At 32.3% G+C, this 22613-nt stretch overlaps 2 protein-coding genes across 2 annotated transcripts in view; both read right to left on the reverse strand.

The window, feature by feature from the left end:
* LOC111629418 (inorganic pyrophosphatase-like) overlaps nt 1–11210 on the reverse strand; it is a 17160-nt gene extending 5950 nt beyond the window's left edge. Inside the window, exons 1-7 of the mRNA XM_023373315.1 lie at nt 11003–11210; nt 5392–5507; nt 5185–5304; nt 5031–5117; nt 4902–4965; nt 4767–4829; nt 4667–4702 (exon numbers count right to left, since the gene is read on the reverse strand). Of these exons, the coding sequence (XP_023229083.1) occupies nt 4667–4702; nt 4767–4829; nt 4902–4965; nt 5031–5117; nt 5185–5304; nt 5392–5507; nt 11003–11192 (676 nt within the window). The 5' untranslated portion in view covers nt 11193–11210. The remainder of the gene's footprint in view (nt 1–4666; nt 4703–4766; nt 4830–4901; nt 4966–5030; nt 5118–5184; nt 5305–5391; nt 5508–11002) is intronic.
* Nucleotides 11211–17544: 6334 nt separating this feature from the next.
* On the reverse strand, nt 17545–20351 carry LOC111629416 (DNA damage-regulated autophagy modulator protein 1-like). Its single transcript, XM_023373314.1, has 6 exons — nt 19934–20351; nt 18981–19048; nt 18771–18913; nt 18177–18354; nt 18024–18100; nt 17545–17952 (listed from the first exon to the last, which is right to left on the reverse strand). Exons 1-6 carry the CDS (start codon nt 20065–20067, stop codon nt 17782–17784), a joined length of 771 nt encoding a protein of 256 aa, XP_023229082.1. The 5' UTR covers nt 20068–20351; the 3' UTR covers nt 17545–17781.
* Nucleotides 20352–22613: the final 2262 nt, after the last annotated feature.

The raw sequence follows: 22613 nt of genomic DNA on the forward strand, positions 1-22613 counted from the left end.
TACAGTGGAACCCCGGTTAACGAACGTAATCCGTTCCACGAGTCCGTTCGTTAACCTAAGCAATTTTTCCCATAGAAATTAATGCATATACAATTACAGTCGACCCCCTACAACACTGTTGATTTTTCTGTTTTATATGAATTCCATGTTGTACGAGTAACTTAGATTTTACAAATACGTGAGCCGTTCACAGCCCGGCACATGTATTTGTAAAATCTAAGTTACTCGTACAACATGGAATTCGTATAAAACAGAAAAATCAACAGTGTTATGGGGGGGTCGACTGTAATCCATTCTAGACGTCAGTATTTTTGTAATTTTATTTGTAAAATGGGTTTTCTTTAATGAAAATATAGGAAAACGTGCTCATAAACAGTCGATCTAGGTTAAATTTTCGGAAAAAAGGAAAGATTTGACGGGTATAAAAACATCACATACGATCGTTAAAGTTCTAAAATGACAGATAGCAGAAACAATAGGCTAAATTATGAGCGAAAGGATTATAGGTTTATCAACAATCTCTGATCAGAGTCGATGAACAGGTGTCAAATAAACGCCTGGGAACAAACCTTTCCCGTGACCTGATCTGGTTTCGGTTTTCACCTGGAGACAAAGAAGAAAACAATAGGGAAGCGAGGAATGGGACGCAGGACCAATCAAAAGATAGATTCAAGGAAGACATATTATAAAAACCTCGAATTTCAAGGTCAAAATGCAGATTTCCTAAAAATTCTACGATGATTAATCTGTCATCATCATCTGGATTAAGCCAGAAGTCATGCCCGCTAAAATTTGTGTTGTGTCTCGCGGACCACTCCAGTTGTTGTAGTCACCTACCATCACTTCTGTAACTAAGCGAACCCATCTCGTCCGCTCTGGGGCTACGACTGATCAGCTTGCACTATCGTAGGACCAGCAATATGCCACTCCTCAGTGCTGAAAGAAAATACTGTAGGTAAGCCATTTCCAACTACCTCAAATACGTAAGCATCTTCCTGTTCTAATAAACGATTTTCACTGTAAAATAATTGTCATCTTTGTCTCCTCCGCCACCACCAACGTACGAATGGACCCTAGACCATCACCGACACACGATTAACTGATTTTCCCTAAAAGTCGGCAAGCTTACAAATTTGACACAAAAAGCTGTTAAGTTCGTTATCCGAGACAAAATTTATCCAAAATAAAAGTTTGTTAACCAGGACGTTCATTAACCGGGGTTCCACTGTACTTATTTTTCCATATTCATCCATTTTCTGTTTCAAAACCAGAGGTCCTCAAATGCAGCCATCAAGAAAATTTTGCAATCTATCACATTAATTCTGAATAATTTTTCAATCCAGAAAGCTTACTTTGTTTCTTTTTGCTTGCTAAGTATCATCAAAGTATCTACCATTTTAGATGGTCTCAATTTAAGTTGTTCTTGGATAATAAAATCCTGAATATACAAGTATGAGACAATGCGAAGGATGCTGCAATTTACAGATCCTTTTCCGTTACCACATGTCAGAAAATGTCCAACCGTAACGCATGGTTTAGTACGGTAATCATAATTTGTAGAAAATGTGCCATCATTGCAAGGAGAAAGAACTGTCGTATTTATGTTTAAAGCCATTAGCAGAAGACCGTTGCTCCAACAGGCGGGCGACATCCCATACTTTTCAATTTTATAAAAATCCAAAGATTAAATATGAAATGAAAGTGAATAGAACACACTTTTTAGATAATTTAAAATGCATTACATATTGTAAATTTTGTTATTTTGGTACAGAGTCAAATACAGTTTTAAATATTTTATTTGCAGAAGCAAAATAAAGTTTAAAAAAACATACCCAAATATTTTATCTAAAGTCAGAATCTATTAAATGAGTTATTCAATGTAAAATATTTTTGTTTTCTGAAAGATTTTATAAAATGTATTTGACTTCTCGTTGCTCCGAGCCTTTAAATTGGTGAGTGGATCTTTAAACTATTGGAAAATTATTATAATTGAAATATACGCAACAAACAAAAATTAATTCTCTTATTATAAGTCTCAGTAAGTAGTGAGAAATAAAAATAATGTTAGGTACAATACATATTTATATTTTTATTGTACGTAAGTGAAATATTACTTTGCAATTTCTAACTATTGCATCATCTTTGTAGAATACAAGGAAATAAATGTAGTCAATAAATTAATCATAGTTTCCTTTAATTTTTTATTTTGGATTTAACAACAAAACTTAATTAATGCACTTTTAACAGTGATGAATTAATTAATCTGAGTAACCAGGATGGTTAGGATCGCCTGTTTTAACAACAAATTCAGAATAGTATCACAAATATGATCAAAATATCTAAAAATTATAAAAAATTTCCTTAATACACACACTTATAAAATATAAAATGTCTAAATAATTGCCACAATATTCCAATACTCTTAAACTGTGGTTTTGATAGAGTCAATCAGTATAGCAAAGGCGAAATAATGCCTTGATTCATATCCATAATAATTATGGAGAACTGGATCAGAGACTTCAAGTTAAATTCTCACAATTGTTAAATCATTAGATCCAAAATTGTGTGAATCCAAAATTCATGCTTGGCAGCATTGATGAAGTGATTCGCCTGTGGTTTCAAAGATGCCGAGTATTTCTTGCACGTGTGCAGACGTAACAAGTGCAAGAAATTCAAGCAGCAAGGTCCTCAACAGAATCAACTGTATTCTCGTAAATGAGGACCTTCAGATGTCCTTGTAAGAAGTTTGATGCAATTTTAAGCAATTGTAAACATTGTTGTAAAGATACACTTGTCAAAAATGCTATTTGTAAACAATTTATGTTTCCTTTCATATTTTATTACTTGTGTTTGTGCCTCAACATGTCACTTGCACCCATACTTTCCTATACAAACAATGTTTTTTGTTGTGTGCTCTACCACTCCTTAAAGTTTGTTCCATGAGTTCTGAATCATCCTGTATATTTATCAAATTTACCCTTAATAAATTTCCTAAACTTTATAAATTAATAATAAGCTGATAAAAATAATCAAACTGTTTAGTTCCTATGAGTATGCTCTATAGCTCTGTTAAGGTCCCAAATGTATCATTCGAAGCTCGAATTGAGCTCAGATTTTTCTTTCAAATTCATAATACTGAATAATACAGCTGTTTTAAAATTTACAAATGGCAATTGATATTGCTGTATGTTATATTTGAGACTTTCATCCCTCAGCATTTCACAATGTTCTCCTCCCTGTTGCATTTTATAATAATTCTTCACATAATCAATCAATATTAGTTTTTAAAATTAATTTGCACTGTCAGTAAAAAAACAAAGTAAATGTCTGTAATAACTGTATGAATATTAAATAAAATTTAAAAAAATACACAAAGTGATTACAATTTATAAGATCTGATTCTGAGTGATTTTAAAATACCTCTTACAATACAATAGAATAATAAATCTTCAATTATTAAGTCTAAAATTGCAAAATCTGTAAAAGTTAAAATTAGCTCATTTGATACAGTTGTGAGTTTAAAAAACTCCTTAAGAACTTTGACTTTAGGTATAATAACAGAAAAAAACTGATGAACAGCCCCGATTTTTCCTCATTTTTTAAGAATTTTCAGCAAATTCCGTCTTTCCATGACTTTTTTCAAACATTAATGAAAATCCCAGACTTTTCAGGTGGGTAGGGACCCTCCTTTTTGCTTGGAGAAAAATATTGAACATTTCCTGTAATCACTATTAATTATTATTAAATAATCATCATTAGTTTTCATTGATAAAATATCAAAATTTAGTTCACCAATGAAAGAATGTACTAGGAGGAGGAGGAGGAGTACTTAAAGCAGCCTTTTATCTGAAACTGGTTGTTCTTTCCTACAAGGTCAACAAGTTTATTTCCTACATACTCAATGAATTTTAAAATATTTAACTATTTAGCAAGTTTAATTAATATACTGTTAATTAATTTTAATTGCAATATTCTTTAGAAAATTATAAGGTAATTTTATAAAATTGTGCATTTAACGTCGAAATACCGTAAGGAAATATGTATCAATAAATGACACACCTACATAATTTAAGATTTCACTTATCTTGTATTCTTATACAAGGCAAGTGAATGGCCGAATGGCCGTATTCTTATACAAGGTAAGTGATAATGGCTGTTTAATCTTTGGGCATATTTTAAGGATTGCTTTGTAAAATTCTAGATACCCGTAATCAGGAGGAGCCTCAAGTAACTGCAATCTAAAATATTATAGATTTTTAATAAATAAAAACGTAAGGTAAGTATAGAACTTACAGAAATATACTCTGTAATCTGTACTGTAAGGTTTGCCTCTTTCGACCGTGTGATACTCCATCTTAGAAAAGCTCAATTTCCTCGTATGTTTCACGTAATTTGAATCTATAACAGAAGAAATAACAGATGCCGGTGGCAACAGAAAACGTCCGCGAATCACCTGCACCACGTGTCTACCTAAAGAGAACATATAGGTCGGAAATGACGTCCTAAACGACGCCTGGTGAGAGAATTGTAAAGTTACAATGATACAAAAGTTTTTTTTTATCATTTTGTAATTTTAGTAATTTTAAAATAAACATTATTATTATTATTATTATTTAATGATAAAATGAAAATAAATCTATCGAACTTTATTAGTAATTGCAGANTAGAAGACCAGGCATGTGCTTTTCCACATCTTCAATGTCTGAAACAGAACTTGAATCACTAACCTTGATATTGCACATGTAAACAATTGAATATTTACTTACCATTTAATTTATCTGCCAATGGATCTTGAATACTGATAGCAACTACTTTCCAATCTGTCTCGCCTATTCAACAATTTAAAGTATTAAGTTTCACTACAGTAGAATTAAACTTAAACATGATTTGTGTATGCATACCTTCATCAATCAGTGCCATAACACCTAACACCTTCACTTTTAGAACTTCTCCTCTTTTAGCCACCTAAGATACAAAAAAACAAATCGGTTATTATTTCTAAAAACCGTCTGCACAACCTATTCACTTACCCGATATCCGATCTCAATGACATCAATAGGATCGTTATCTCCCTTGCAACCCGTGGCCTCGTCCAAGTTATGTGGACATTCCCAAGTCTGAGAAAACAGAACAGATTAAAATTGAGTAAGTGTGATTATACTGTTTTAAGTAAAATAAAGATACCTGTGGAATGGCTCCGTAATTCCAAATGTAGCCATGATGGGGGAAACAGTTGTGTACGAATCTTACCATCCCTTTCTTGACATCTTGTTTTATAGGATTTAAAGGTTCTTTAGTGGCTATCTGTTTCGGAAGTGTGCCGAATATTTATCATAGTCTTTAGTTTTAATATCTTTGTGTCGGAGTAAACTAAGGAAAATTAAATCTTACTTCCATTTTTGCATTGGTCCATCTCGGTATTTCAACAATCATATTGAAAATTCTATTCTCCTTATCGGCAAACATGGGTATATCGTGGAAGGGCGATACCGGTCCATTTGAATCGTCTAAAACAAAACAGAATTGGATAGAGTTTGCTTCTTCAATACATTATACTCTCAAATTACACACATTAATTCAGTTTGCAAAATTTATTCTGTAATAATTATTAGTGATGGGACAATATCAAAATTTTACCCGATTCGGATTCTTTCGAACACTCTCTAAAATTTATTTTAGTTTAAAAAATTAACGATTTACATTAAAAACATGGTACATTCATTAATTAATAAACAAGCTTAAGAATGGAAAATGATTGAGAAATCCAGAATCAATGTTACAAATAGAGAAGTTTCAGGTTTTTTTGAATGTGGATATGCTTCTATTGTGTACTGCAAAATAAATTTGTAATCTTATTTTGGATAAAGTTAATATTACAACACTATCCTCCAAAAAATTACAGCCTTTTACTCGAAAAAACTATCCCATTGTGTCACCATAGTTGGAAATTACTTGGTTGACCAGGAGGAATGGAAAGCAAATGAGAAGATGTACTTCTTTTTTCAATCTTCTTGCAATCGGCATGCCTCGTAAATGCTTTAATTCCATCGTAATTAACACCGAATGAGGTATTTTTACTTAGAATCGCACGAATCCCATTTGAAAATTTAACGTATTACAGCATCATCTGTGAATATAGAGCTTGCGCATGATGCATTTTACGTTATATTTATCGTACTTTATAATTATAAGCATGTAACGGGATTGGATGCTCAAATGCCATTTAACATTATAAAACAAACATTGAAGTTCTCGCTCTTTTAGTTAAATGTAAATTATTTTCTATTGTAGGAGTCTAAATTCCTCAAGCCAAAGTCAATTTGTTCCTTTTGCCCTCCTTATATTCTACCAAACTGCTCTATTGTGGGAGAAGTTTTGGAAGAAAAATGAGCACAGGCAGAAACAGTTTAATCTTGAAATAAAATTTTATAATAAATTTATAATTTAACACGAAAATAATCGGTGAAGGACGTCACGTACGAGTGATCGATCGATCGATCGATCGATCAACTATCGACACGCGCCATCCAAAAGTAGCAAAACATACAATAAATGACTTCCTATCGTGAGAAACGCGTTCATAAAATTATATATAGTTTCCAAGAAACTAAGTTAAAGAAAAAAATGAGGAAAGAAGATGACTTTCAACAACTTTTTTCAATTTTGAAAGCGAAATCGATATCGATTCGGAGCTAAAATCGTCGTTAAAATAACAGAAAAGTGTTAATTTATGAAATTAAGTGCGTTTATAGTGGTTATATGACATTTATTACACTCGAAATTTGGAATTTTATCGATGGAAATAACGAAGTAATGGCGAAATTAATTTCGATGCGGTTGACGTAGTACTTACTTTACATTACACGCTACCGCTTTCCAAAAAGTAGATCGCGATCTACGACAACGACGCGTGGTGTCGCAAATGGTTAAACGGGCGGGGGGAATACATGAAAAAGGCCTGTTCTACTTAAAATGTTAAGGAATCGATCTACAAATTCATGTACCCCCCTACATAAAAATATTTTAATATCTATGTAAAAGATATTAAAATATTTTCACAGATACAGTATATCTAGGAGTCTAAGTTTCTATCTTCTGATACCATTTAATACAGTGCAACTCCGGATAACGAACGTAATCCGTTCGTTAACCGAAGCAATTTTTCCCATAGAAATTAATGCAAATACAATTAATCCGTTCTAGACGTCAGTATTTTTGTAATTTTATTTGTAAAATGGGTTTTCTTTAATGAAAATATAGGAAAACGTGCTCATAAACAGTCGATCTAGGTTAAATTTTCGGAAAAAAGGAAAGATTTGACGGGTATAAAAACATCACATACGATCGTTAAAGTTCTAAAATGACAGATAGCAGAAACAATAGGCTAAATTATGAGCGAAAGGATTATAGGTTTATCAACAATCTCTGATCAGAGTCGATGAACAGGTGTCAAATAAACGCCTGGGAACAAACCTTTCCCGTGACCTGATCTGGTTTCGGTTTTCACCTGGAGACAAAGAAGAAAACAATAGGGAAGCGAGGAATGGGACGCAGGACCAATCAAAAGATAGATTCAAGGAAGACATATTATAAAAACCTCGAATTTCAAGGTCAAAATGCAGATTTCCTAAAAATTCTACGATGATTAATCTGTCATCATCATCTGGATTAAGCCAGAAGTCATGCCCGCTAAAATTTGTGTTGTGTCTCGCGGACCACTCCAGTTGTTGTAGTCACCTACCATCACTTCTGTAACTAAGCGAACCCATCTCGTCCGCTCTGGGGCTACGACTGATCAGCTTGCACTATCGTAGGACCAGCAATATGCCACTCCTCAGTGCTGAAAGAAAATACTGTAGGTAAGCCATTTCCAACTACCTCAAATACGTAAGCATCTTCCTGTTCTAATAAACGATTTTCACTGTAAAATAATTGTCATCTTTGTCTCCTCCGCCACCACCAACGTACGAATGGACCCTAGACCATCACCGACACACGATTAACTGATTTTCCCTAAAAGTCAGCAAGCTTACAAATTTGACACAAAAAGCTGTTAAGTTCGTTATCCGAGACAAAATTTATCCAAAATAAAAGTTTGTTAACCAGGACGTTCATTAACCGGGGTTCCACTGTACTTATTTTTCCATATTCGTCCATTTTCTGTTTCAAAACCAGAGGTCCTCAAATGCAGCCATCAAGAAAATTTTGCAATCTATCACATTAATTCTGAATAATTTTTCAATCCAGAAAGCTTACTTTATTTCTTTTTGCTTGCTAAGTATCATCAAAGTATCTACCATTTTAGATGGTCTCAATTTAAGTTGTTCTTGGATAATAAAATCCTGAATATACGAGTATGAGACAATGCGAAGGATGCTGCAATTTACAGATCCTTTTCCGTTACCACATGTCAGAAAATGTCCAACCGTAACGCGTGGTTTAGTACGGTAATCATAATTTGTAGAAAATTTGCTATCATTGCAAGGAGAAAGAACTGTCGTATTTATGTTTAAAGCCATTAGCAGAAGACCGTTGCTCCAACAGGCGGGCGACATCCCATACTTTTCAATTTTATAAAAATCCAAAGATTAAATATGAAATGAAAGTGAATAGAACACACTTTTTAGATAATTTAAAATGCATTACATATTGTAAATTTTGTTATTTTGGTACAGAGTCAAATACAGTTTTAAATATTTTATTTGCAGAAGCAAAATAAAGTTTAAAAAAACATACCCAAATATTTTATCTAAAGTCAGAATCTATTAGATGAGTTATTCAATGTAAAATATTTTTGTTTTCTGAAAGATTTTATAAAATGTATTTGACTTCTCGTTGCTCCGAGCCTTTAAATTGGTGAGTGGATCTTTAAACTATTGGAAAATTATTATAATTGAAATATACGCAACAAACAAAAATTAATTCTCTTATTATAAGTCTCAGTAAGTAGTGAGAAATAAAAATAATGTTAGGTACAATACATATTTATATTTTTATTGTACGTAAGTGAAATATTACTTTGCAATTTCTAACTATTGCATCATCTTTGTAGAATACAAGGAAATAAATGTAGTCAATAAATTAATCATAGTTTCCTTTAATTTTTTATTTTGGATTTAACAACAAAACTTAATTAATGCACTTTTAACAGTGATGAATTAATTAATCTGAGTAACCAGGATGGTTAGGATTGCCTGTTTTAACAACAAATTCAGAATAGTATCACAAATATGATCAAAATATCTAAAAATTATAAAAAATTTCCTTAATACACACACTTATAAAATATAAAATGTCTAAATAATTGCCACAATATTCCAATACTCTTAAACTGTGGTTTTGATAGAGTCAATCAGTATAGCAAAGGCGAAATAATGCCTTGATTCATATCCATAATAATTATGGAGAACTGGATCAGAGACTTCAAGTTAAATTCTCACAATTGTTAAATCATTAGATCCAAAATTGTGTGAATCCAAAATTCATGCTTGGCAGCATTGATGAAGTGATTCGCCTGTGGTTTCAAAGATGCCGAGTATTTCTTGCACGTGTGCAGACGTAACAAGTGCAAGAAATTCAAGCAGCAAGGTCCTCAACAGAATCAACTGTATTCTCGTAAATGAGGACCTTCAGATGTCCTTGTAAGAAGTTTGATGCAATTTTAAGCAATTGTAAACATTGTTGTAAAGATACACTTTTCCTAAACTTTATAAATTAATAATAAGCTGATAAAAATAATCAAACTGTTTAGTTCCTATGAGTATGCTCTATAGCTCTGTTAAGGTCCCAAATGTATCATTCGAAGCTCGAATTGAGCTCAGATTTTTCTTTCAAATTCATAATACTGAATAATACAGCTGTTTTAAAATTTACAAATGGCAATTGATATTGCTGTATGTTATATTTGAGACTTTCATCCCTCAGCATTTCACAATGTTCTCCTCCCTGTTGCATTTTATAATAATTCTTCACATAATCAATCAATATTAGTTTTTAAAATTAATTTGCACTGTCAGTAAAAAAACAAAGTAAATGTCTGTAATAACTGTATGAATATTAAATAAAATTTAAAAAAATACACAAAGTGATTACAATTTATAAGATCTGATTCTGAGTGATTTTAAAATACCTCTTACAATACAATAGAATAATAAATCTTCAATTATTAAGTCTAAAATTGCAAAATCTGTAAAAGTTAAAATTAGCTCATTTGATACAGTTGTGAGTTTAAAAAACTCCTTAAGAACTTTGACTTTAGGTATAATAACAGAAAAAAACTGATGAACAGCCCCGATTTTTCCTCATTTTTTAAGAATTTTCAGCAAATTCCGTCTTTCCATGACTTTTTTCAAACATTAATGAAAATCCCAGACTTTTCAGGTGGGTAGGGACCCTCCTTTTTGCTTGGAGAAAAATATTGAACATTTCCTGTAATCACTATTAATTATTATTAAATAATCATCATTAGTTTTCATTGATAAAATATCAAAATTTAGTTCACCAATGAAAGAATGTACTAGGAGGAGGAGGAGGAGTACTTAAAGCAGCCTTTTATCTGAAACTGGTTGTTCTTTCCTACAAGGTCAACAAGTTTATTTCCTACATACTCAATGAATTTTAAAATATTTAACTATTTAGCAAGTTTAATTAATATACTGTTAATTAATTTTAATTGCAATATTCTTTAGAAAATTATAAGGTAATTTTATAAAATTGTGCATTTAACGTCGAAATACCGTAAGGAAATATGTATCAATAAATGACACACCTACATAATTTAAGATTTCACTTATCTTGTATTCTTATACAAGGCAAGTGAATGGCCGAATGGCCGTATTCTTATACAAGGTAAGTGATAATGGCTGTTTAATCTTTGGGCATATTTTAAGGATTGCTTTGTAAAATTCTAGATACCCGTAATCAGGAGGAGCCTCAAGTAACTGCAATCTAAAATATTATAGATTTTTAATAAATAAAAACGTAAGGTAAGTATAGAACTTACAGAAATATACTCTGTAATCTGTACTGTAAGGTTTGCCTCTTTCGACCGTGTGATACTCCATCTTAGAAAAGCTCAATTTCCTCGTATGTTTCACGTAATTTGAATCTATAACAGAAGAAATAACAGATGCCGGTGGCAACAGAAAACGTCCGCGAATCACCTGCACCACGTGTCTACCTAAAGAGAACATATAGGTCGGAAATGACGTCCTAAACGACGCCTGGTGAGAGAATTGTAAAGTTACAATGATACAAAAGTTTTTTTTTATCATTTTGTAATTTTAGTAATTTTAAAATAAACATTATTATTATTATTATTATTTAATGATAAAATGAAAATAAATCTATCGAACTTTATTAGTAATTGCAGACAAGACACCGAATCGGGTAAAAGTTGACGTAGAAACTAGCGCCGCCTTAGACTGCCATGTAAAAAAAGTGCATAAGTATGACGTAGACAGATGGTTGTATGCCGACTTACGGATCAATGGAAATTGAGCAATGGTAGTGTTATTTGTAGTCGTCACTTTGAACACAGAAGGAATACACTTATTTACATGAAACATTCGGTTCCTACAAAGTTTGATTTTCTTCAGCATATACACAGACGCCAATAGTGCCACGAAGACCACTAAACCGAACATCTATGGCTAACATAGATGATGATGCCTACGATGAGCGACTGTGCAGCAGCAAGATGAAGCTCAAATGCCTGACTCATCACATCAGATAATCAGCCTCATCGTAGTGTTTTTGTAAGACAAATATACACCAAACTTGTTCATTTTAAAGGTCAATAAATTACATTGATGGATTTTTGTACTCTTTCCTCCCTGTGGGCACTAAGAGGGCCTCTTTTAGCAAGCCCATTATGGACTCGGCCAGACACATATTATATAGGGCTCCATTCCTATACAATAACACTTTACTGTATAGTCTTAAACTGTATATAAATTTACCAATTATAGTCCTGGCAAGTTTATCAAATGCATATTTTCTATTTTGTGCCCTCACCGGAAGGAAATCCTGTAACATTTTGCATAGTGAGGCGGATGAGCAGCCTCTAATAAAAGGTCGACTCCACCGTAAGACTGTTATTTTCCTGAGGTGTGAGAAAGGACATCGAAAACCACTTTATTGTATATTCTTAAATTGTATATAAAATCATTGTTCTTATATATAGGAAGAAAACCCAATAACCAACGAGCACATGGAATTTACTCTATACGGTTAAACCATTGGTTAGGCATGAACCCGCCACTAACAGTATTTGTATAGTGTTATATCTTTTACGTTAAAAAGCCTACATAATATGCCTGATTTTCAATTAATCTGCTGACATTTTTATTTGATTTTACGCAAAAAAAAATGTGACGTACAGTTTTAGAATAAGCGCTTCTAAACAAAGAATACAATATCGCATTAGTAGTAATGTGTTAGTCCACCAGTGGCCAAGCGGTTCCATTTCCCTGAACACTGGTAGTTCGGTCGTGAGTTCGCATCTCGGCATGATGGGTTGGCCATATGGAGTTTTGCGGGTTTTCTCCACGTCTGTAACGCCTAATATTGGCCAGTTACCCTTAAAAAGACTTCCTGGAAGGCATTCCCCCTAGACAGATTTCCCAAGTGTTGCGTTGCCGTAACTTAACCAGACTCGATAGATATACTGGTCCTTGAGCTATGATCTCAACTAGAGTTAATGTATCAGGTTGCCGATAGCTGGCGTGAGAGTCGCACTACGGCGAAAAGTTAGTTTATCTATTTGGTTAGTAGGTAGTTTTACCGTTTTCAAGCATTTTTGTACATTTTTTCTACTGTTCTGTCAAAAAAATCTTATTTTCGTAATTACATTTTTAATTTTATATCACGTATAAAGAAAGAAAAAATATATTTGGGTTATAAAAAATTTAATAACATGATAATTTTAATGTATAGATAAGGATGTGGATAAATCGAAAATATAACTATTTTCGATTTAATTTAATTAGGTTTTATATAGAAATCTCTTTAAAACTGTTATATTGTTACGTATTGTGAAAGTTTTGTACAGTACATAATGTTCTGAGTATAACGTATCTGTTCAATACGTAGGTAATGGTAAAATAAGTAAATAAATTTGCATTTTACTGTTTTATTTTATTACATATGTATGGAAATATAATTAGGAAACCATAGCTTATCCTATGATACATTTAAATAACCACAGAAATTTAATCCAGATAAAGATAAACTTTTTAAAAATAATTTATTAACTTTAACACTGCATAAAGTGTGCTATACAAGTTTACTTGATTCGGTATAATGAAAAATAGTATTTGGGATGAAATAGTTTTGTATTTTTGACATGAGAAATTACATTTCCTATGACATTCACATTGGCTCTACATATTTTGGTAATTTATATAATGTTCTGCACTATTAATAAATAAAATAAATGATATGGACTTAACCTTGATAAACTCTAAATCTCCTTTTTTGTAACACTTTAATAATGTATATACAGGCTTAACTATAATTTTTTTTACTACGTTTTCTAACCCTTAACGAAAACTACCAAAAATATTTTAAAATAAACACAAATTGTAAGCAAAAAAAAAAGTCTAATCAATTTAAAGTCTACAATCGTGAAAGTGATAGTTAATAAAAATATAAATAATTAAATTTGCCATTTATTTATTAACAAACTATTTGCCGGATTATCTAGTGGGTTATATTAAGGCTAATAAATAATCCGATACAAATGAATTTGGCTAACGGTAGGTGGTTAGGCTGCCATCTGTTGGTAAATTTAACAATTAGGATTAAACTAAATTAAATTAATTTTTAATTTAGGGTATTCTGAAAGAGTTGAGGAAAAGAAAAAGGCAGATACATTGGATAGTTTATGAAACATTTATTAATTATTGGCTTTCTCAGTAATCATGTACAATGGTACGAAATACGAATTTTAGTCATTCTGCGAATGAATATAAATTTCTTTCGTAGCCACTCGGGATGGAGAAGTAATTAGTTTTCTTTCTTCTTCCCATTCTAGGGACGAAATTCGATACTAATTTAACTTTATTATTAGCTTGAAGGCTCTCTAGCAGTTTGGAGGCATCGTCTAACGACATTACTACATCATCATCTGCCGAAACAACCGCCATTATGATGCTGATTGTACCTATTAATAGAAAAAAAAAATAGTATGAATAATAGAGTCAGAATTATTAGATATATCTTACAATAGTATTCTTCTATACGCAACAGTACTTACTAAAACAGCAGAAGACAAGAGCAAGTAGATAGTTGATGCGCATCTTCCTCACGAATCTGGTTGAATAGTGAAGTTGCCTTACATACATTGGCTTTTATAAAAATGCCAGTGCTGTAGTGTATTGAGATAAATTGTATTTTAATCCGATAAAGCCGTTGGAATCTCGTTTACAATAGCAACGATCCTAATGGATCAATACCTGATATGGATAGTGGGTGAATAATGAGAAAGTACTCACGGAGTTTTCGGTAGTAGGAAGATAAAATTGATGCGATAAAGTAAAGCAACACATGGGCGATCTGCCGAAAAGGGTCTATGTAAACTGCTCCTTATTCGGGTGTTAGACAAGTGAAGAAAACCTAGAAAACTCTACATAAGGCGCGTAATCGCAACTTGCGTTTAGTAAGTTTTCTTCTGTTAATAAGTGAACTGCAAAAGGAAAGTCCACTCGGTAAACTCTTATTTGGACTTTTCTCTTGCAGCTTACTTATTAATTTAGTAATTTTTTTCGGTAAAATAGAACCTAAAAACTGTTAAAATATCATCTGTTTCCATATGGTTGGGAATATGGTTGTTTGCTTGAAATACCGTTAGTCGGTATTTCAAGCAAACAACCATATTCCTTTATCGGGCTATAAAATCTGAATAATTAGTAAGCAATTTAGCAGGAGACGGGTGCCAGGGTTCCATCTCTTGTTAAATACAATATAATAACACGTTATTTTAATAAATGTTACAATTCAATGTATCTTGTATAGAAAAATATTTAAAGAAACAGCAATTATATGATTAAATATAATTAAATTGTAGCTGTTGATACTTTGAAGACAAGCCATTGTTTTCGAGCCATAATTTAAGCCTATGTTATAGCAACTTTTTCTATAATTAAGGTTCCTCTATAGGAACCTTAATTATAGAATACAGGAATAAACAATACTTTCCTTCTGTTAATCCAATATTTACAACAAAACTAATGTTTCTTTGGCTTAGTATAATCTACTGATTGAATAATTACCGTCTAACAAGATTTATAAGATTAAATAGTGACATTTTTCCTGATACACGAGCAAACAAACAGAATCATTAGCGGTTCTGGAAATACAATGCTAGAAACAGAATTTTCAATTATTAGTTTCTGTTGTCAATTTTCTGTTTCAGTAAGTGTAATTCCTTCAAAATTAAGTTTATTTTTAGTTAATTTAAGTGATTTTCAATTAATAAGTGTTGATCTTCCTTTGCAGAAGTAGCCATGTTGCTTTTTTTTTAAAAAACATGGCTGCTTGTGCACGGAAGTATCGGCGTGATTATAGTTAAAGTACCTAATACTCAACGTTGTCTAAAGATATATTTAACACTGCAAATGCTACCAAATCCGAGTGACATTTCAAAACATGCGGAAGAACTTCCATAGAAATGATTAGTACCGAAACACATCACTATGGCACTTTTGGCATTCATGTAATTGTAATTGAAGACAACGTTCAAAAGTTGGGTAGTCAAAAGAACATGCCTTTTTTTTAGCATTTTTACTTTAAAAAATGCTTAAACTCTTTTCAAATATCCTGAATATCTTTCTTTTCAGGGACACATGTTCGTATTTCATGGAAAATCGTCGTTAAACGAGCCTCTTGTTTCCCATAAGAGCATCGTAATAAATTGATATAAGGTTCTCGGAAATTGTATAAATAAAACTTATTTTATAGACGTGACCAACAAAAATTTCGTTCAATGAAGATAAAATATTAATAAAGTCGTAAAGTGGGGTTACATAACACCGCTTTACGGTTTCTCTAAGTTATAATGTTAACTGCTTATATGATTTTATGGCTTAAATAATGAGTAGATTTTATATATTTAGTGTAATATTAATTAAAATTTTAGAAGATTTTATGAAAATTCTACAAAAATAAACATCAAATTGTTAATCAAATTAATACGAAAAATAAAGAGGATTTACGTTTAAGCAATTACATGTACATCGTTAATTTTTAATTAATTTACATTAAAAATATTAATAATGTTGTATTAGTGTAGTTTTACCTTTATCATTATTGTAAATTTCATTAAAATTCAGTTAAAAACTGACATTTTCCAGCTTTACATCCTTCTACGGATCATCGAGTTAAAAACGTTTCGTTATTCATCAGTTAATCCAAACGGATTTCTTCTCCATCATTGTTAACATTAATCAATCATAATGAAATGTAAGCCACATTAAGGGATTAAACATAGATTTTTCATGGTAAACTGTCGAAGAATACCCTATAAAAGCCAATGCCAGTCGTCGATTCGACATAACACCATTGCAACTGGACTAGCAACATGTACCTCAACTATTGCTACGTGTTGGCTCTCTGCTGCTTAAGTAAGTATGAATTTACTAACATGAAGCATCATTTAACACTAGTAATGTGAAACTTAGATGTATGTAACTTGTTCAACAGGTGCAACTCTCATTAATATAACTGAATGCGCTGAAGCAGATGGAAGTGTATTGTCACCTTTAGAAGCTTCTAAATTGCTCCAGAGTCTTCAGAGCAATACAAAGGTGAAAGTGGTTCCAAATTTTGCCCCCAGAATGGGAAGAAAGAAGAAGAACGGATTTTTTACTCCCGATTCGTACGAAAGAATTGTCTATCTGTTTACAGAATAGGTGTGGTTCTATGTATATTCTTCCAATGTGTCAATAAATAATTAGCAAATGATAAAGACATTCTTTATTTATTTTCCGTAATATATTTCCCGTTCCTCACCACCCGTCCATCCCATTGTGGGTCTAGCCGAACCCATAATGGGCTTGCTAAAATAGGCCCTCTTAGTGCCCACAGAGAGAAATGAGTTTTTTAAAAAAGCCAATATGACGTGTCATCACTACAGCACAACTTCATGTTCACGAAGTACTCAACATGAAATAGTAAGAACCATATATGAAACTATAAATTGGCTATATCATCACATATTGACTCTATTTTACAATATTGTATAGTGTTATCTAAAGCCACGAAAGTCTACATACGATTGGATTAATGGTATAAGGCAAGGGGTCACAGAAAGAAAACCCGGAAGCTCCACATTTTCTCCTATTTCTTATAATGATTTTTATACTTTTATTAATTGTATATTATGGTACTTTTTGCCTTGAACCTTTTTGCCTTATCTTTATGTAAACTATGCAATAAATATACAAATTATGATATGCAAATGGTAAGTTTACAAATATATAAGACAGTAGAAGTATATGTAGAGTTTTGTGACTGACTGACGTTTAAAATTAAAAATAATACACATTATAACACACGAAAAAATGTTTATTTAGTTTACAGTCTCATATTAGTGTTGCCAAACGTCCGGTTTTTCCCGGACTGTAGAGTTTTAGATCTGTTTCATACGTTGCTACCATATTAAATAGAAGAATATACAGTAAATGGGTATGACAATAACATTCCCACTTTTTTATGTGTAACCAGAAAAAGCTGGCAACACTAGTTACACACCTATAGTTACACACCTATAATCTACACGTGTCAGCTGATCAGTCTCGTTGTTTCAGAGTTTCTATTATTTTGATCGTTACTCAATATGGATATTTTCAAGGAAATCATTTTAAAATCCTTTGCAAATGTTAATAAGAAACATAAGAATAAAATCACCATCAACCATTCGCATGCAGAACTTGCTAAAATCAATGCGAAACCCTAGAATAAAAGTTGTATTTTAAATCAAATTACATATTTCTGGATAGAAAATAAAGTACAAAATGTCTTACGTCGTCTCCTGGAACCTTTTCTGATGGAGGATGGCTCGAATTCCATTGGGATATACCACGCGGAAACATAATTATCACTAATTTATATGTTAAAGTTTAAACAACTTGTTAAATTTCTTTGTGTTTTTTATTTAGTAAACGAGAAAAGGATACTTCCAATTTGAAAAATTAGTGCCAAAATACAAATCAAGAAGCGTATTTGAAAAATTGGGATCCTGTAAACTCTAGGCCATAGGAAGAAAGATATTAACATCTGAAGGAATCCGTAGATTAGTGCACCATAGAAAACGATCCTGGCTCCTATTAAATGAGCATTCAATATGCCGTACATCTACGTATATAATTTTGTATTAGGAGTATTCATTAAACCAAGGATTCCCAACGGAATCAATGGAAGAAAAAAGTTGGGAACCCCCTGAATTATACGGATAAGATTTGTGTTTCACTAATGGATCGGCCAGATGAAATTTTCCAGATTTTCTATACTTGTATAATACTTAACTTGGGGCAAGTTTCCTCCCGATGTTCATCCCCTTGACAGAGTGTCAAGTATTATGGTACCTTAATGAAATACGGTGATGCGATCTGCTAAAGAGGAAGTGTCTCAAGGAAGGATTTTCTATGGAAACTGGCTTCTAATCAAGTGTTACACAAGTGTAGAAAACCCGATAAACTTCATGTGACCAGCCCGGGAACCCGCGGCTAATGTTCAGTGGTTCATTTCGTTATTAATGCCCATAAACTTACCGAATAAGCTCCTACAATAATCATACCAAAAAATGAAACGGAACCAACGAATAAAGCAATTTTGTTTAAAATGTTAATTTTCTTGGAATATCGACTGTTGTACTTGAAAATGACGAAATATTGAATGATAATGGTAATAATACCTGAAAAACATTAAAAAAATCTATAATTATTCAGTATAAAATGTATACAGGATAGAAAATATATTACCTAACATGGCTCCAAACGCGAGAAAAATTCCAAAAATACCACTTTCTGGCAATTTTCCACCAGCTTCACTAAAAGGGAGCAAAATTTCCAATTGTGATGAGTAATCTTACAATAGGTTTATGTTTAACGCGGCAACATATACACAGGGAACCCCATAAATTAAAAAAATAAAAAAAATACTCTTTCTGCCCTATGGGTACTAAGTTGGATTTTATTTTATTCAAACCTATTACGGGCTTGGTCAAGCCCACATATTTTATACCGGATGGTACACGTATCCAAGAATAAAAATTACTTAATTATAAATAATTAAAATGCAACATTTAAAGTATATTTTTATAAATCACAGCGATGTAATCATACTATTGAACCGTGACGTCGATATAAATCATACTATTGAACCGTGACGTTATCAGTGTCTCGCCCAGGACAATATTCTGATATCGCGCCCTCAAAAATTCTCTACTAGATATATTAAAATACTTAGAATCAGCCGGGCCCTTTTGCCAGGCCCTAGATACGGTGCTGATGTCATCATTCAGTTCGACTGCGACTTATCTTTATAGAGATAAAATTCGGATCAATATTACAGATAAAAATTGTATTGTAGCTGGAACATTACTTTCAAATTTTAAATTTCGAAAGTGTTTTTCTGCTTAGTCACCATTTGTGAAAAGTGAAAGCAAGAAAACACTTCTATTACTTTCACTTTTATACAGTGAAATATTCATTTTATTGTTAGTACAATTACTAATAAATGTATGATTTTCGTATTATTTACTCGCTACCTTAAGTCATGTTACGTCCTTGATCCATTTCCCCTCCACCAAATAATGATACATAAAAAACGTAAGACCCTCATAATGCGAAGCCATAATTAATAAATTCATAGAAACCCTAAACTTCACTTATTTAACTTACGTACAAATCCATCCTGGATATGAATCACTTACCTGATGAAAGGTACGTAGGCACTCACGTGACCTTCGCGTAGAGCTACCAGAAAGCATATCAGCATTCCACTAAGGACCCATAAAGTCATAATTACGGGTATAAAATGAAGTCTCTTCACCTCCCAAGTCTCCATAGCGGGTGAACGGAGTGTTGTATTGTGTTACAGATTACAACATTGGATGATATGACATTTCCTGTTTACGTATCAGATAATAAAAATTATTAGGCACTTTATCTATGTTTAAATTTCATATTTTCGATAATTGTCTTGAAAGAGAAAGAAATTCACTTCTGGTGTCACAATAACGGGCAATGTCAACAATCTTCACGTATAACTAAATGTTAAAGAGGCAACAGAAATCAATCATTTGGTCACACCATTAAGGTAAAGTGAAACGTCATTTCCTCGTATTCTATAACTGTATATTATTTCAAATTTATATTATATCGACTGATATTTAACTCTACCTACCATTTCCGGTAACAGGATGCAAAGCATGAAAACTCGAGTGAGGAATTCAAAATATAGCAATTGTGACATCGTCTCTTATTACAATATATATTTCATTACACTTTTCTTTGTTTTATTACATTGTTTTTTTTTTACTTTCCCGGCTGTTACACGTAACAGAGGGAAAGTATTCTTCTCTTTTCGTGGATAATTTTTAACGCCCATGACTGATTCCACCAAGTAAACAATGGGAGTAGCCCCTAGCGATAGACGAGGCCCAACTTATTCGGGACAGAAACACTCACGAAAAAAATTGATAGGGTCTCTGACACGGATTCGATCCTGAATTACTCAGAACAGTACTCGGCTATCGCAACGTAACACAGAACAATCTACCGAGAGGATGCCTTTCAGGAGGAGTTTCTGTGAGAAATTGGTTTCTATTTAGATGTTAGACTGGAGAAGAAAATCCAGAAAACTCCCCGTGGCCAACTCATGCCATTAATGGTCCTACACGTGGAAGCGAGCGGGTAAAAAAAAAAAGACTTTCTTAGGGTCCAGAGAACGAAAGAATAAAAATAATTAAAATTCGGGATTAAGAAAAGATTTGAGTATTTAAAATTAAAAGTAATTAAATTTAATTACTGTTTAATTTTAAATTAATTGCATTTTTAATTACATTTTAATTACATTATAAAAATTCCTTGCTACAAATCAAGTATTTCGTAAATGAAAATGATACAATATAATGGTTTATATTAATTATATGTGAATTATTTAATTGAAAGATTATAAACTTATAAACATAGGCTATTCCGGAGGATCCTTTATATCTTATTACAGTCGAATCATTTAATTTCATAAGAATTTTTAATTTAAATTTATTAAAGCAGCATTGTTTACGGATCATTGTCGTCTTCCCATTCAGCAACCTGTCTCCCGAGTTTCGCAAGTGCCATTTTGATCATCCATATGTCCATTAATGGTAAAGGAGACATTAATGGTGACTTGGCGAAATTCTTTCGTAAAAGTTAGCATGAATAAAATAAATAAATTTACCATTAACCATTCGCAAACGGAACTCCATAAAATTAATGAGAAACCCTAAAAAATTAAATATAATATGTTATCAATTTTGAATTTGTTACTGAAGAATTTGATTTAGAAATTTCTTACTTGATTTCCAGGAATTTTATTTGCTTCAGGAAAATCGTAAATCCACTGATTGGATCCGATTGGGTACATAATAAGCACTGAGATATAGTGAAGGAAAGTAAATTCTGTGATTTGGCATGGAATACAGCAACGCAGTGGACGATCTGCCAAGCGATCCTCCTTTTCAGATCGTCCACTGCTTTGCCTCACGGAAAGACTTTCTATGGGAGACTGGGCCTTCTGGTAATCAGGCTCAAACCCGCGAAAAACTTACATTATTCAGTGGTTTCATCCAGTGTTAAACCTCAATGCTATGGATAAAATAGACTAGATTATATACAGCAGGGGGAAGTCACCCAGTACTGACAGCTAAAAGGATCATTATATGTAGACAATAAGTTACCAATGTTTTTTCGTAAAATTGGGATTGATAGAAGAAGGCAATACAACACATAGACGATCTGTCTAGAGGGTGCCTCTCGAGAGGATTTCATGGAAAACAGGCCCTATTCAGGTGAAGGAAACCCCGGAAAATTCCACGTGGTTAACCCGCAAACCTTCCATTAAATACTAATTTTCTTTGGTTTTATCCACTCGGCCATTGGTAAACACGTTAAAATTCAAAGGATACTTCCAATGAGAGAAATAATAGAAAGAAAACACATGACAAATCGTATCCAAAACATGACAATTTCGTCGAATTTTTTGCACATCCAATGAGATAATAGTATTTGAAGTATTTCGTATAGTGCTTGACCAATGAAGAAAATTCTGGCTCCAATGTAATGAACAATGGGAATAGAATACATCTGTAATTATTATTAAACGAACCTATATTTCCTTTCATCATTATAAAAGTTATGATGTTTTATATATAAGATTATTTAATATATTTATAATTTAAAAAGTCTTACTGAGTAAATAGCAGCGAGAAGCATTCCACAAAAGGATATGATACCAATGACAAATGCGATTTTATTTACAATGTCGATTTTCCTTAAACTATTATTAATTTTGGAGATGACCATGTAACGTATTAACACAATAATAGCACCTAAACAAAAATATAAAAT

The sequence above is a fragment of the Centruroides sculpturatus genome, unplaced genomic scaffold, assembly GCF_000671375.1.
Source record: "Centruroides sculpturatus isolate CEXI.00-Female unplaced genomic scaffold, Cexi_2.0 scaffold581, whole genome shotgun sequence".
Taxonomy (NCBI): domain Eukaryota; kingdom Metazoa; phylum Arthropoda; class Arachnida; order Scorpiones; family Buthidae; genus Centruroides; species Centruroides sculpturatus.